Source organism: Heteronotia binoei, chromosome 9, assembly GCF_032191835.1.
Source record: "Heteronotia binoei isolate CCM8104 ecotype False Entrance Well chromosome 9, APGP_CSIRO_Hbin_v1, whole genome shotgun sequence".
NCBI lineage: Eukaryota > Metazoa > Chordata > Lepidosauria > Squamata > Gekkonidae > Heteronotia > Heteronotia binoei.
In genome coordinates, this window is record NC_083231.1 from 57,957,649 (window position 1) to 57,974,861 (window position 17,213).

Below are 17,213 nucleotides of genomic sequence, written 5' to 3' on the forward strand. Positions count from 1 at the left end.
GATTTTCTAAATTTTGACATATGCATTAAAAGCTGGATTGCAAATAAAAGGAATGTTTGTTACTACTCTTCCCCCCCCCCCCACAAACTTCTACAGCAAAATCAAATGAGTCTTCATTTACCAAGTACATGGTTACATCAACAACAAATTAGTGAATCAGCAAAAAAAAAATTTTTTTTTTTTAAAAATTTAAATGTTTCTAAGTGGAGGACAATCCTGTGCAGAGGAGAGTCCTTTGATTTCAGTGGATTTAGACTGGAGTAGCTCTGCATCAGATTGAATAAAACTTTGTTGGTCTTAAAGGTGCTACTGGACTCCTACTTTGTTCTACTGTTTCAGACCAACACCCTGGATCTATCTGCATCAGATTGCAATAGAAGCCTAAGCACAGAGTTACAAACTTTAAATCTATTGAAGTCAATGTTAATAGACAGCAAATGTAAAGTACGTATTCAAGTATATATAAATGGTTAATTGTCTGTTTTGAATGTGAAAAGCATACTTTGCAATACAGTCATTGTGAAGGCTCAGAACAAATTTGCATATTCTCCTTTTATCTTGGCAAAATATACAAATTTCATTTAAGTTTAAAGCTTTGAATTTCAAAGGAAACATGACTTTCAATATGTAAACTGCTTTTTTCCTTTGTTCATAAACTGCATTTTTACCTAACCTGGATACTTACTTATTTGGAGTTTTGTGCAGAAGGAGTGTCTAAGCACTATCCAAGTCAGGTTTTATAAAAGCATGTTTACTTTAGCACCTTACTCAAGACATCTGCACTGCAAATATAGAAATGTGTAGACTTGCTCATTTCCTTACTCCATGTGCCAACAGATTCCTGAAAGTCGATATTGTAGGCTGGCTTTATTTTTACAAATACTAAAGTAGTAACACTGCTACTATTTTACAGTTATTTAGTGCTATTATGTGCCAGCTGTACAAAGCATAATTTTCTAAACCAAAGAGCTGGTGGACGTAGCTTCTAAAAGCAGTACTAATAAGGAAGTTTCTAACTCAGCCCTTCACCATCACAAACTTCCAGAGTCCCTATTCACTATTTATCAACCTCAGTTCTTTAGTGATGTATGATGCTAAGTGTAGAGTTTTCCTCCGTCCCAGGGAGTCTTCCTCTGACAGAAGAAGCTCTTTCATCAGTAAAAGGCTTATTTTGCTGATGAAACGGTTAACTAGGCTTGCAATTTCCAGGTTGGGAAATTCCTATAAATATTGGGGATGGAGCCTGAGAAGGGAGGGGTTTGGGGAAAGGAGGGATTTTGATGGGTATAATGCCATAGAATCCACCTTGCAAAGCAGCCATTTTCTTCAGGTGAACTGATCTTTATCATCTGGAAATCAATTGTAATCCCAGGAGATCTTCAGTCACCACCTGGAGTTGGATAACTCTAGGGTCAGCATTGACTGAACAGAGTAGTCAGATCAGGGCTTTTTTTGTAGCAGGAATCCTTTGCATATTATGTCACACAGATCCCAATGTAGCCTATCATCCTGGAGTTTACAGAAGGCCCTGTATCAAGAGCCCTGTAAGCTCTTGGCAGTTTGGCTACATGCAAAGGAGTTCCTGCTGCAAAAACCGCCCTGAGTAGGATAATATTTATATAGTGGTTTCCTTGGGACTTTTTTTGAAGAAAAAGCTCAGCAGACACTCATTTGCATTTTAGGCCACAGCCCCTGATGTCACCATTGTTTTGCACAGGGCTTTTTGTAGAAAGAGCCCAGCAGGAACTTATTTGCATATTAGGCCACACCCCCTGACACTAAGCCAGCTGGAACTGTGTTCCTGCTAAAAAAAAGCCCTGGCTTTCCCCAAGGGCTTCAAATATAAAATGGAACAGTCTAATATCTAACAGCTTTAAGCTTGGCATCACCCCTGGTTAAGGCAGAGGACAGGACTGGGAGAACAAGCAAAAAGGGACAATACAAGATGAGCCATTATGAAATTGAAACAAGCATACTGTAGAAAAAAGTTTACAGTTAGAAGTTTGTTGAAAGCTGCCAGATGTTTGTTTTTCTCTCCTCCGTTTGAAAGAGAGTATTCATACTGGTCCCAGATCTACAGTCATTGGTTGTAGAAATCTAGTGTCATCTTCTGGGAGAGAAAACAGTTTCCAACATATATCCATAGATTTTGGCCGGTTTCTGTATATTTCCATTGAATACCATAGATGTAAAGATAAGGCAAGACTACTTCCAGGACTGATAAAAACCATCTGTATAAATAAACATTGCCAGTGTTCAGTAAGCTTCATCTAATAGGGGCACAATCATGTGTCAAATTATGTGGCAGTTTTGACCCTGTTTACTAGTGAGGATGCAGTTCTTACCCTCTGAATGAATGGCTTTCCTGAGTGTTTCTTACAATAAATAAGGTAGAAGAATGTATACTGAAGGGATTGAGACTTCTGAGTAAACATCAGCTCAAACTAATGGCCAGTTGAAAAAGTCAGATTTAAATATTTTTCCCCTTAACGTTCTGTTTTTGCAGGAATGCATTTCTTTCTACCTCTTTCCAAAGAGGGCCATAGTGTGTCTGTTCTTATGCTTTCTCTTGTGCAGTTCTTTGTCCATTGGTTATTTAGAAGTGAAGGAAGCATTAAAACAGATAAGAAATATATCAGCTGAGATATGTACTTTATATATAAAAATATTTCCAAGATGGTTACAGATATTGTATATTAAAAGAGCACTAAAATTTTGTGATAAAATTTCTATAGGAAATTTTGAACAAATATATTGTTCACCAAGATTATATACAGTAGTTTTTCTTATAAAATAATTGGAAAACGATGTGCATTTACAAATACTACTGTTATCATAGAATGCATTAATTCTGTTGTTAGGATTAGGAAGATATTAGTTTTGATAGTTTTTCTATGTCGTTTTGTGCTTTGTATGGTTCTCTCTAGGTCTCAAATACAAAGCCAGCATTTTAAGAGTTAATGTCTTATTAAGAAGAGAGGAAATCTGGTAACTATTGAAGAGACTAGACCTAATGGTGCACACAAACAATTTGTCAGTCTTCGTAAACGTGAATAGTTTTCTGCAAAGTGGTTGCTCTTGCTTTGTTTGAACAGACTAAACTTTTCCTTTCTAGACTTTAAATCTTAGAAGGGAATGTGATCCACATATTCAATCAAAATCATTTAATTCAAAGCATATTTTGATTAGAACAAAGCTGACATGTAAAGAAACTCCAGAATTTTTTTTCGAGTTGAAAGGACTTTTTATCATATATTTAACAGGAAAATTTGAAACGGTTCTAATTAGGCTGCAAAAAACCCAGCCTTCATCGTTGTAAATTAGAAAGGTCATACATCAGTGTTAAGGAAACATTACTGCTAGTGTTTGAAATCCAGCACATGCAAGCATAACAAACTGCTTGATTTTAAATTTTGTTTGTTGTGCATAATATGTTGTTGTTAACTTGCACAGCCCTAAAGAGGCAGTAGGTGTATTTTAAAAGGTGTGTGTGGGGAGGGGAGGGGAGAGATGTTTAAGTCTTAAAACTTGTTACTGTTTTTATTTCCCTATTCAGGGTTTTATCAAAGGTTTTAAGCTTTGTATTTAAGGTGAGATTATTTTAGGTTATACTATATGATCTGTTTTTAAGAAAGCAATATTTGAAAGCTTAGTTCCCTAATTTCTTTCAGTTTTTGGCTTAGGAAACTGCAAATTCATAAATTTGACTGAATTATTCTATATATTCACAAAAATGTATGTTTGGTTTTGACACCAGTAGCAATCTTACTGGATTGTAAAAGTATCATAAAGTAGGAAGGGAACTGTTTTCAATATGAACAATATAATTCTGCTTTATTTATTTCAAGGAAAATGCACACTTTCACTGAGCAATAATGTTATAAATAACTTTATTAAAAATAACATAAAACCTTCCTCGGTATTCTCATTATTCCTTTATACATCCAGTTAAAACAGAGTGGTCCTTTTCACAATGACTTGTCGGGTAAGTATAACCTATTGTGCTGAGGGCCAAAATGTACAAAAAGAGAAAAAACAGAATCTCATGAATATTTCCTATTTCTTTATATTCATCACAGAATATTGAGTACTACTATTACAGTAGTAGTGGTTTATTAAATTGCATTACACTTGAAATATATTTCTGAATAATTTTTCCTTTGCAGTATAGTAGGCTCAATTTGTGGATGGTTCTGGTTTATTTCTGCCTTGTGAATGGATAAATGAAAGTTACTAATAGGTGTTTGTGTTTGACATCTCTATATTGTACTTTTTAGCATATCTCAAGTGTTTTAGTCTTGGTCTAATAGATCTCATTAAAAAAATAGATACCAGCCCCAAGACAGTTTGTCAAAGCTAATATGAGTCCCACCGGACTGAATTGACAATTTATGTGTGGCTTTCCATGGCAGTCCTCTCGTGGTCTTATTTGATCCTTAACAATTGGGCATTAGTCTCTGATTTATTTTACAATAACTCAATAGAACTGAATATTATTGTACTGTGTTGGACATTTTAGTGGATTTTCTTATTTATGAAATTTACTCAGTGCACACATAGGGTGTAAATGATATATCCTGTCTGCTGTGGGAGCACTAACAATTGATTGGTTAGGGTTTAAGAGCAGCAAGGGGAAGGAAGTTAGTATCCTCTAGTTGCGTACCGTATTTAACTGTAGCTTTAATGAGCACTGTCTATCTCAGAACCTTTGAATGATCCTAAATGTTCAGGTTTCTGTAGTTTGCTGTTTGTTTCTGACTACAGATTTTTAAAGGAGAGAATTCCGTAGCTTCATATAAATGAAGGGAATCTACTGCATCTAAGGAGCATTATAGTTTTAATAATTAACATTCAATCAGTTTTATAAAGCAATTAATAATTAGTTGACTCCATATGTTATAATTATATCCATTGTTCTTGACATCAGGTGATTTTATTCTCTTTGTTCTTAAACAAAGTCCTGCTATTGTTATATACAATTTATAATATATTGATGATTAGCTATAAAAATTAAATGTAATATTTTTAAATGCACACATACACATATTGCATAGTTCTTTTTAGCTGTTATGATCATGATGCTAGATATTACCTATAACATTAACAACCAATGGAAAAGACATTTAAAATAATGGAAATGGCAACTAAATTTCATGGTCATTGTTAATTTCTTTGTTACATTTTTACTAAACATACATTGATAAAATTAGAAATCAGTATTGGCGCTGACACTCTTTCTTGTGAATATTGAAGATTTGTATTTTTGAATATAACATGCAAGATAATATACAAACAATATACTTAGGTTCATTGGCTTTAAGCACTTTACTAAGTTTAATGTATAGCTCAGTTGTGGTTCTGCTTACAATTTAAGGGAACAAGCTATGTATGGTTTTCATTTAGAATATATATTTTTCCCTTTCTGTTGCCATCTTCTCATGTTTTCATAGAAGAACCAGACAAGAACAATTAAATATCTAGTAGAAAGCAAAAAACAAAACAAAATGTGATTGTCATTTATGATATTTTATACCCTCACTGGATTGCTTTGGGAACACACTTGTGAGAATTTTCACAGTTCTTAGCTTATTAAACAATTTTGAAATCATTAATATTTAATTGGATTGGTTGTTTTTTATTGTTTTAATTGCATATGCTTATGAAGTTTGGTTTTTTTAAAAAACATAAAGTACCAGCCAGAGTATTGCTTGCATAAATAATGATAGCTTTTTTGTAGGCTTTTTTGTGTTGGAAATATCCCCATTTAGCCAGTTTCCTGGTGGTGGGTAGGGGAGTGATTTGATGTACTGTCTAGTCATCCATTATGAAGGATATTTTTAGCAGTTCATAAACTAAGCTTCTAAATAAAAAAATGATATGAACATGAAGATATGGATAGGCTTTTCTTGATTGAAAGTTCTAATTAAGTGAATAGAGGAAAATTAACTGAAATTAGCTGTCAGAAAATCACATTTAAATGAGTGATGAGTTGCTCAGGCAGTAAACATTTAAATGATATAAATTGCCATTTAAGTGTATGGTTTAATGTTTGTCATGCATTAACATGACATGAGATTGCAGTGACAATCAAGCAGCTTGCTCTAATTTGAACATATTTAGGGCTTTTGTGTGGAGTGCACCACACAAATTAAGACAATTGCTGTTTTTATGTGTCAATTTAAATGTTTCTTTAGGCATCAGTTAATGAAACTAACCCATCATTTCTGTATGCACCCTGCAGAACAGTTTCTCAGGGTTTTAGAGTAAATTGCACCACTCAGCCCCTACTCCTGTTCATACTATGCATTCCACTGAAAGTGAAACTATACTTAATTTTTGTAAGTTGCAAAAATGTCTTGCTTATTTTTGCAGTGATTGATCTATACTTACAACCCCCCCACACATTTTGTTCAAAGCTTCTGCATCAGATTGCTGTAGCAACTTTTAATTTGTTTTAATAAATAATATAAATATTATCTAATTTCATTAAATACTGGTGAATATTTAATCTTTTACAATGTTAATTGGTAATACTGTCTTACGTTCTCATATAAAATATTGTAAAGTACTGAAGAATTTTGGTTAGCCTCTCTTGGTATTTGTAATTCTGTATATTCATTTCAAGAGATCTTGCACAGAGGAACCTCAATAATTTCAACAGAATGATAACATCATAACCTAAAGAAACATCTTTCAGACAGAAGTATAGCAGAATTCATATAAGAATCTCTGAGCATGCAAGAAACAACTTTTATAAGAGTTGTTATATACAGTTTAATTCTGATTTGGGCTTCAACTCAAGAATAGGGAAGTTAATTTTTTCTCTTCTTCCCATGTCACTATTTAATTTCAAATGTCCTCTCAGAGCCACAATTTGCCTAATTGGGGAAAACATTCAGGCAACCTGTGTATTTCCCTTAAGAGGACAAAAAGGGGTTCTGGGAGTCTGTTTGAGACTGTACTAAAGGCATGAGGTAAATAATTATACCCACCCTACCCCATTTTGTACCTTAGCTCCAATAGATAGACCTGTGTGCACATATGTGCACAAACAGCTGCTATTCTCCAACAGAATTTTTTAGCTTATTTATAAACCATCTTTCTCACTGAGACTCAAGGCAAATTACACTTATACAGAAAAAGGTGGAATAAGGAATAATCATACAGTTCATTCATTCAACAATGAATGAACAATGCAATAGGACTGGAAGCCCAAATTGAATGACAATGCATGCAACAACATGAATATACAGTATGACATGTGATGAACGATGCCACCAAACTATGAATACAAAACTGTATGCCAGTGCACTAGGGAATACAAAATTAAAAGACAACATGAACAGCAAACTGCCCAGGCCAGCATAGTTCAAACAATGCAGCTGTTCCTAGATTGTAAAAACCTCATCTTTTACATTCAACATACTTCCTTTTAAAATGCTGCAAAATATATGGTTGCCATAGCAATCCTGCTGAAATGGCTTCCCTGTGAAAGTCAACTACTTCCCATCTGGTAGCATTATCATTTAGTGAATATCTGCACCTTGTTTCACATCCAGGGAAACCAGTGTCAGTTGAAATGGGTACACGGTACATCATGGCTACATTTCATACAATGAGAACTCCTGAAAGAATATGCTGGGGGAGGGGAGGGGAGGCTGGAGAACTTGTTGTGGGATGGTGTTTTCAGGAGCATCACCTTAGCAAGAGTAGCACCTAGTACCACAATCTCCCAATAATAATACATCAAATTAAGTTGGATGTATGTGTATGTCTATCTCTTTTTGCATTGATAGAAATACATCAAGACAATTATAAGTGAAGCCATGGAAATGGCTTGTCAGAAGGTAGCATTAGCATTCAGTGATTTGTTGTTATAATGTCTTATGATGCATTCATAAACTGAGATTTCCTGAAATTTCCTTTCAGGAACAACAGAAAACTACACCAAACAAATTCTTCAACACCAACCTTTTTTCTGCTAAGCACTTCTCTCTGTGCCTATGACAAAAACCAAACATTTCTGGGGAAAGATAAATAGTGTTTGGGAACTTTGCAAAAGAACATTTCTTAATTTTTGCGCCCTGGATAACTTGAGTGGTTTAATTGGAATGGGGCATTGTTTTCTTTCTAGAAAAGGTGTGACCAAAGACAGGAATGTGGTGATAAACTAGTACAGGTACATGAGAAAGCAGTGGGCTCAGGCTAAAGGTGGAAGGTAGTGTAAACCATTACATTCTGATGCATAAGTATGGCTGACTTTAACATGAATAATGAAATCATTTGACTGCACACTCTGTCCTCTAAGGCTGCAGCGTAAAGACTAGGTTATTAGCATAAATGTTCCAGTGCTGCCTCATAATGCTTCTATGAAAGAATCTGTTGCTGAATTAAATCTGCAAATTAAGCTCAATGTATGAGGTCTATCGGACCAGTGCTGGACTGAGTTAAACCCATGTTGCCTATTGTGAGCAGTGTTAAAAAATACAACATCAGCATCTGTTGAAAGTTATTTCATGACTGTCATCTAGGGTTGCCAAGTCCAATTCAAGAAATATCTTGGGCCTTGGGGGTGGAGCCAGGAGCAAGGGTGTGACAAGCATAATTAAATTCCAAGGGAGTTCTGGTCATTACATTTAAAGGGACAGCACACCTTTTTAAATGCCTTCCTTCCATAGGAAATAATGAAGGATAGGGGCACATCTATTGAGGCTCATAGAATTGGACCCCCTGGTCCAATCATTTTGAAACTTTGGGGGTATTTTGGGGAGAGGCATTAGATGCTATACTGAAAATTTGGTGCCTCTACCTAAAAAAGCAGCCCCCTCAGAGCCCCCAATACCTGCCGATCAATTCCCCATAATTCCCCATGGGAATCATTCTCCATAGGGAATAATTGCCCAGCGGACATATCCCTCCCCCCACTGCTTTCTGATGACTCTCCAAACCTGGGGACTGGCAACCCTCTCTCTCTCTCACACACACACACACACACACACACACACACAGAGTCTTAATTGCTCTGAAATGAAAGCAAAACAAACCGAGGGATTGTGTTGCTGACCCTTCCCATGAAGTACTTCCTGCTCAACTTTAAAGACACACAGACACACACACATTTTGAAATGGACCTGTGTGCAGGTTTCTAATCCTGCCCAAGATCTAGAGCTGCATGGTGGCTGTAGGGGTGGGGCTTCCCCCGCTGGCCAGCTGGCTGGGGGCGGGGGGGAAGCCTGTAAAACCCGAGGATCCTCCACTGGGACTTGGGGATTGGGAAGCCTACTGTCATCTGTATTTCTATAACAGTCTTACTTGAGTAAAATACTTTTTTGTAATAGGTTCTTTAAATAGCCAGTGAAAAATATCAGTTTATGATTTGCATTTATAAAGCAATAGTTGCTTCAACCATTATATTAACACTATTTTCTTTAAAATAATAAATCAGGGAAACATCTGGGTAGAAACTCCTAACTAGGATTTTGTAATGTGTCCCTGTTGCAACGGCAGTGGGAATCCTAAGCAGGGTTACACTGTTCTAAGCATTGAAGTCAGTGGGCTTAGAAAGGTAAAAGTCTATTTAGGATGGCTGTGAGTGTTAAGGACTGTGGCAACAGTTGCTATCTGCACTCAGCCCACCAGCTGATGGAGCAAATGGGAGTTGCAAGAATGGAATGTAACAGAACTGCTAGTAAGAGCTTTCCTAGTTATGTTGTATTCTCCCATCCCCCCCATCAGTGTCTATATTCAGTTTGGGGAAACACATAATTTTGGATATGTTTTTCTAAGACTATTATGTATGTCATCTTTATATCTATTCTGTTATTTAAATAAAATTATTGTCAGGAAATACATTTTGGGATATTAAGGGTGTTGTGTTCTGTTTCAGGCCTTGGAGAGTGAGTTTGTTTCCTGCCAGCTCCACCAGTGGATTGATCTGATCTTTGGCTACAAACAGCAAGGCCCTGAAGCTGTTAGAGCCCTGAATGTATTCTACTATTTGACTTATGAAGGAGCTGTCAATCTCAACTCGATAACAGATCCAGTATTGAGGGAGGTAAGTTCATCAATATAGGACAGAGTAAAATCTCATGAAAGATTCCACAAATTCTTGAATATGTTCTGAGTTGTTGTTAATAGCAGTATTCTCATTTAATCTTGCTAAGATGCAATACCTTTTGTACCCCATTCATCAAATAATCCAGCAGAATTAAATTTTTTAGATTGGGATGTCAAACATTCGGCCTGGGGGCCGAATCAGGCTCCTGGAAGGCTCCTATCATACCCTTGAGCAACTGGCTGTCATCTACTTCCTTTTCCCTATCTGTTGCTTCCCTATCTGTTGCTTCCTTCTGCATAACAGCTTGCTTTGCAAGGCTCGCTCAATTGCATAGGAGCTAAAGAACAAAACCTCTATTTCCTCCATTGGCTGAGGCTCCTCCCTTGGGAAGGAAGGAGGGGAGGAAGAGCTTGTTTTTCCATGCTCTCTCAATTGCACAGCAGAGCTACTGAGCCAAGCCTCTATTACTTCTATTGGCTGAGACTCTTCCCTCCTCTGTCCCCTGAGGAATGCAGGAAAGAGACACAGCTTCCTTTGCCAAATTCCCTGGATCCCATGGGAGAAATAAAAAGAAAGCACCTTTAAGACCAATGAGTTTTAAGCATGTTTGTATTTGTCTGTGTCCTTTATAAAGTTTATACCTAATCTTAAATAGGTACACACATTGCCTGGATCGACATGGCCTGGCCCAACATGACATGACCTGGCTCAACAAGGTTTCATTTATGTCACATCCGGCCCTCATAACAAATGAGTTCGACACCCCTGTTTTTGATGGAGTGTAATTACTTATCTATATAGTTGATTTATAGCTCTCCTTTCTCACTGAGACTCAAGACAGATTTCAAAACATTTTAAAAATTAAGTAGCATACAACATCTAGTAACAATGCAATAAGACTAGGATCACAGAAATTGGAAAACAATGCCAACAGAAAACTGTCTAAGGCAGGGTTGCCAGATGTCTGCCCCTCTTTTCTAAGGCTCTTTTCTGTCCCCTCCCTCTTTGAAGCTTCAAGGCTGCTGAACTTCCCTTCTCTTTCTGCAGCAGGAAGCAAAGCTGCAAAGAAAATATGGAGTGGTTTTCCATTTAGGTCTCTGGGCACAGAGATCTTAATGCAAAATCCATTCTACATTTTTCTTGCAACTTTGTGTTTCATTGGAGTGGAGCTCAGTTTCACTTCCCAGTTGAAGCTTCCTGGAATTGTGACCTTGCAAATAAAGGGTTTGTCACGTTCTCAGGGTGCAGGCAGGCAGGAGTCCAAAGCCAGTCCAAGGTCAACGTCCAGGAAGTCCAGCAGGAGCCAAGTCACCAATACAGAATCACAAACCGGAATCAAAAGTCAATGTCCAAAAGCCAAAAGGTCAGGGTGCCAAGGAAATCAAGCCGGTCAGGATCAGGAATCAGAAGCGTGGATGCAAGCCAGAGAATAGACTTGTTGCTTCCACAAGGTTACCAGGTCCTGGGTGGGAGCTATATGGGAGTCTCAATCAGCCTGCTCCCTGGGTGGCAGTGACTCTGCTGGAACTCAGGGCTGAGAGATCTGAAGCATCGGCGTGCCTCATGACTTCGCTCTGAAAGTCCTTTCTGGAGCCTGCTTCGAACTCTTGAGATGGGAGGAGGAGAGCTTGGAGGAGATTGATCGTCAACAGCTGACACTGTTGCCTGGAGAGTGATTGATGGGCCAGCTGCTGTTTGTTCAGCTGAGGAACTGGCTGGCAACTCTTCCAGGTCTGTTAACCCTACCAGCTCCTCCTCATCAGGGCTCATGACAAGGTAGATGCTTTGAACTAGCTTTGTCTCTGCTAAGTGGACCTGAGAACTGGTGCCTAGCAAGTACTCTAACCTTAGAACCAACAACCAAAGGAGGATATTACACTGGAGAGCCATGCCAATCTGAGTAGACCTAGGGGTGGGGTGGAGAGAGGTTTGTAATGCCCAGCCATTTCATGTTTTCCCAGAATGAGAGCATTTTATATTATTTCTTATTTTTAATATTGCATTGCCAAATTCCACTATTTCCCCACCTTTCAATTTAAAACAAAAGTTTGCAAGAGTTTTAAGCATGATTGTATTTTAAGTTAAAAAAAATCTTTAATTATTTCCACTACCTGGAATTACCTTTTATGACACACATGGCGCTTAAATCCCATTTATGTCAGATCCATCCCTCCTAACAAATGAATTTGACACCCCTGGTCTAAGGCATAACATATTATAAACAGAGTGGATTATACTATCTGTGTACTTTGACATTATGGTGAAAAGCAAGATGATACATACAACAAAGGTTGCAATAGCCTACAGTCTTATGCCCTTAAAAATTTTTTTTGCAGAAGTGTTCCATTTTCCTGCAGTTCTATTGCCTTTATAAGAAAGACCTCTGAGGACCTGAACATTTAATTTATGTCCATTCTGTGGAATGATAGAAGTTTGGGTATTATCTGCTAGTGTTGCCAGCCATTAGCAGCAAGCAACAGAGAGAGGGGTTGAGGATGGGGGCAAATCATAGAGTGTTTCACTGGCATGTTGACATCACTTATACAGTATTTCCTATTCCTTGAAAGCAGAAGCTGGTAAATTGGAATGGAGGTGGGAAAACACCAACTGTTGTCTCTTTACTCAATTTTTGTTTGATGTTCCTGTGAAAGTGGGGGCAGGGGGAGGAGACAGAGGTTGGCAGTGGCTACACAACTTCTGTAACATTTAGTTGAAGCCTGTAGAAAGTAAAGATATAAATATGGAGGATACATTTGGGGTTTTTTGCCAAGCAGTCTGGAATTATAAATTTTTAAAAAAATGTTACATGTTAATTCCCTGAATAGTTAACACTTGTAGCAAACTACCATCAGCACATTCGAAATAAAAGGGTTTTATTACCTACTTTAGTATTTCCATGAGGTAATCAGAGTAACAGCCTGCAACACATTAAATTTTTATGTTGTTTTTAAATGTTCCAAAGCAGCTGTATTACCAGTATAACTGAGAGGCAAGCACACTTATGCTTTGGCTAAAAAACAAGCATTTATTAGCAAAAAAATATAGAGAGAAATCTGTTTCTGTTCTATAATATTGTCATTTAAAGGCTTTGTTATTTCTCTACGTGTCTTGAAATGAATATTACTTTTCCCCTGCTTTACCTCTTAAGAATGTAGATTTGCATTTACTCTCTTGGCTTTTATTTCTTTCCTATGTTCTGCAAGATAAATCAGAATAAGGGTGAAAAGGAGCCATAGAGAGGTCAGGATCATGGAGGACATTATGAATTGAAGGTTCTAAGATCCTTCTGCACTGAACACAAATGTATCTCTGGAATACTGCTTAGTAATTATTACCAAGCGTTATTTGCTGTAGTCTTCATAACTGTTTAACTTTCCCCGCTGGTGCAGGGTTTAACTTTTTTAAAATTTACATTATTCTGGTCCACCGTTATTATTGGGATTTAAGGCAGATTACACAGAGTAATATAATCAGCTGGATGGGACATGCAGTAAGCAGTAGAATAGCACCTGGATTGCAGAAATCTGAAGCCAACCAGAAATTTGAAACATTTCAAACTGAAGCAAAGCATAAGTATTAATATGATATATTAAATTATGCAAAATAACATAGTAGGACTCTTCTCACACCAACAGGCAGTACAAACTATACACAGTAGTATAGACCACAGTCCCTAACCCTGTACTCAAGTATCTTCCTGAACCTTTTTTTTTTTTAAATGGAAGCCCTCTTACCTGAGTAATTCAGTTTTGCATGGTGTGAAGAATTCAGGAAAGTATGAACTGTTTTGACCAGGCTGATCTTCTTCGTGGTCTCTGTGCATCACACTGATGGGAGAAGGCGCCGGCGCCGATCACGATCAGTAACTTCAAAGCTGCGGATTTCCACGCCCCCGTCCCGGTGCGCATGCCCAGCCGCCTTCCTGCGCATGCGCACCCGGACAGGAGCGGACATCCCGCCAGTTCTCTTCTGACCGCCGCTGAGATCAGTCGATCTTTGCTACGGTCGGTGGATTTCTTCTTAGCGGTTTTTCCGGATTTCCGTAAAAACTTCTTAGAGACTGTTCAATCTTCGCTTCGCTGTATCGCTTGTGAGTGGGGAGGAAAGAAAGCGGGTTTTGTTATTTTTCCTACTTTCCCAGTTCCCCTTTCCAACCCCCAGTCCCCCTCACCCCCTCCGCTCTTCCTCGCATGGAAAAGCAGTGGGGATTTTTCAAACGGTGTGGGAAGGGTGGCAGCAAAATAGCCCCACCAGACGGCCACACTCTTTGTCTGCTTTGCCTGGGAGAGGCACACAAGCCGGACTCGTGCACCCATTGCGCAAGGTTCTCGAGGCAGACGAGAAAGAATCGAGCGGCCCGCCTTGCCACTGCACTGATGGAGCAGGTGCTGTCCCCTCGCAAAATGGCGGCTCAGTTGGAGCGCGCGCCAAAATCTTCGATGTCGGAGGCGGTCAATGCTGAAACCTCCAACGCCGATCGCCCCAATAAAAGAGTGGGCTCGGCTTCGACCTCGGATGCCTCCACACCGGCAAAGAGGTCTAAGGAAGATAAAGTGGCTTCCTTGGAGCCGAAGAAAAAGAAAAAAGCGGAAAAGCTGAGACACAGCAAGACCGCTCACGCCTCACCGAAGTCACTATCGGACCCAACGGTGCTGGAGGTCTCGCCGCTGAAGCTGTTTGCATCACCTCACCGTCGGTTAAGTCTTCCAATGTTGGAGTCGATGTCGACACAGATTGCCATCTCGTCGGACTCGGACCGAGACCTGGAGCTGGCACAAAGGTTAGGAGCAGAAGACACCACCCCGGACCCTGTCGATGTTGGGAGCCCTCGAGACCGATTCGACAGCCCTCATCGAGGCCGTTCGAAAAGTCCACGTCGGGAGCGCCTTGCCAGCCCAAAGTGTGGGTCTGCGAGTCACGATCGCTCTCAGAGCAGACAACGGGATCGGTTCCGGAGCCCTCGGCATCGCCGCGGTCCCCGCGAATTAGCTAAGGACAGATCACCTTATGATCGCTCACCCAGAAGGCGCTCGTTCCCGTGGCTCCACCCGCGCCACACCAAATGGAACCAGCATTCTGAAGTATCTTGCCGATCGAGAACGTCCTGCAGGCCTCAAAAACGCCAGGCATCCGCATCGATATAGAAACCTCCAGTAGAGGAGCCGCCTAAGAAACAACGATCCCCACGCCGCTCGGCCTCGGAAGAGGTGGCAACCCCAGAACAAGGTCGGGAGTGGCCTTTAACACCCTCGGAACACTCGGAATCCCCAGCGAGCTCTCCGAGATCGGTTGCAGGCTCTACTCAAGAATCACCTGAGGAGCACTCACCGTCCCACAAGGTTACTGAGGAACAACCTATATCGCCCTCGGAGAACCTAAAGTCATACGGGGACTTAGTAAAAAGAATGGCTCAGTCCTATCCCTCTCAACGGTATAGCCTCAACCGATAGTGACAGACAGTGTCTTCGACATTGTACAAGGGGATACGTCAACGGCAATAGCCCTCCCTCTGACAACAGTAATGCTCCATACAGCAAAAGCGTTGTGGGACAAGCCTGCGTCCATGCCCATCTCGTCGCGCAAGCTTAACCACATGAGTCCACAGCGGACTTCCTTTTCAATCACCCCAAGCCAAATTCGGTGGTGGTGGCATCGTCTTCAAAGGCGAGGAAGACCCATGCTACATCCCTGGATAAGGAAGGGAAGAAATTGGATAATTTAGGCCGCCGCATTTATTCAGCGGCCTCACTGGGTCTGAAGGTAGCAAACTACTCCGCCTGTATGGGGCGATATCAATATGCCTTGTGGGATATCAATATGCCTTGTTGGCAATCTTACCAGGACTTCCAGAGCAGAGCAGAAATGCAATTCGGAAGATCCAGAAGGAGGGCATGACGCTGGCCAAACAACAATTGAACTCGGCCAAACACTCAGGCGACATAGGGGCAAAAACCCTCACAACAGCCATCACGTTGAGGAGGCACTCGTGGTTGAGGTCCACGGCACTCCAGGCTGACACTCAAGCTTACATTGAGGACTTGCCTTTTGATGGTAATGGATTGTTCAGTGCTAATACTGACTCAGTACTGCAGGAGATGGACAAAAGCATTCGGACTTCCAGAAACTTGGGTGTCCCTGTTTCATCTCGCCAGCAAAGCAAGCGGCCGTGGTCCAAGCAGTGGAATAAAAAGCCATTCCCTAAACAATCGGGAGAACTGCAATGGAGGCCTAAGAACACGACGTCCTTCTCTAAGGCCCCGTATAACACCAAACCGAAATACTCTCCGACCTCTTCACAGTCATCGCGCCAGAAGGGAAACAGACAGCCCAAACAGGGCCTTTGACTGCCCCTCCCCATGTTTCCCTTCCCCTTCCCACGCTTCGGACCATACCGGACTGTGGCCTTTTTACCGGGTCTGGTCCACCATAACAACAAACCAATGGGTGCTATCAATAATACGGCTGGGTTATTTGATAGAGTTCCAGCAAGAACCAGAGGTTCCGACATTTGTGTACACTGCCCCATCTCCAACTCTTCAGGAGGAGGTGCGTGCGCTGCTTCAAAAGAAGGCCATAGAACCAGTCCCGGCGGGCCAGGAAACACTCGGCTTCTACTCCCGTTATTTTGCCATCCCAAAGCAGGACGGAGGTCTTCGTCCCATCATGGACATTCGGGGCCTTAACTTTTACATCCCGCACCACAAGTTCAGGATGACTTCATTACCCAGCATACTCCCGTTGTTAAACCAGGGAGATTGGATGGCCACCCTAGACCTGCAGGACGCTTATTTTCATATAAGTATCCATCCGTCCCACAGGAAATTTCTCAGGTTTGCCATTGGGACTATGCATTACCAGTACCGGGCCTTACCCTTTGGCCTCTTCACGGCCCCCAGGGTGTTTACAAAAACAATGGTTGTAGTGGCAGCCCATCTGAGACTGCAAGGCATTGTACTGTTCCCATATATAGACGACTGGCTTCTGGTGGCGGAGTCAGAGGCCAGTTTTCTACACCACATTTCCATCACCCTGAATCTTCTGCAGGAACTGGGTCTGCAGGTGAACAAGAAGAAGTCTTGTCTGCAACCCTCTCAGCGGGTCCAGTTCATCGGGGCCATCCTGAACACCCAGTTATGCAGGGCGTTTCTACCAGAAA

At 40.4% G+C, this 17,213-nt stretch overlaps 1 protein-coding gene across 1 annotated transcript in view; it reads left to right on the forward strand.

Moving 5' to 3' along the window:
- Positions 1-17,213, forward strand: part of LRBA (LPS responsive beige-like anchor protein) — a 630,809-nt gene that overhangs the window by 547,427 nt on the left and 66,169 nt on the right. Inside the window, exon 48 of the mRNA XM_060246657.1 lies at positions 9,887-10,054. Coding sequence (XP_060102640.1) covers positions 9,887-10,054 — 168 coding nt within the window. The remainder of the gene's footprint in view (positions 1-9,886; positions 10,055-17,213) is intronic.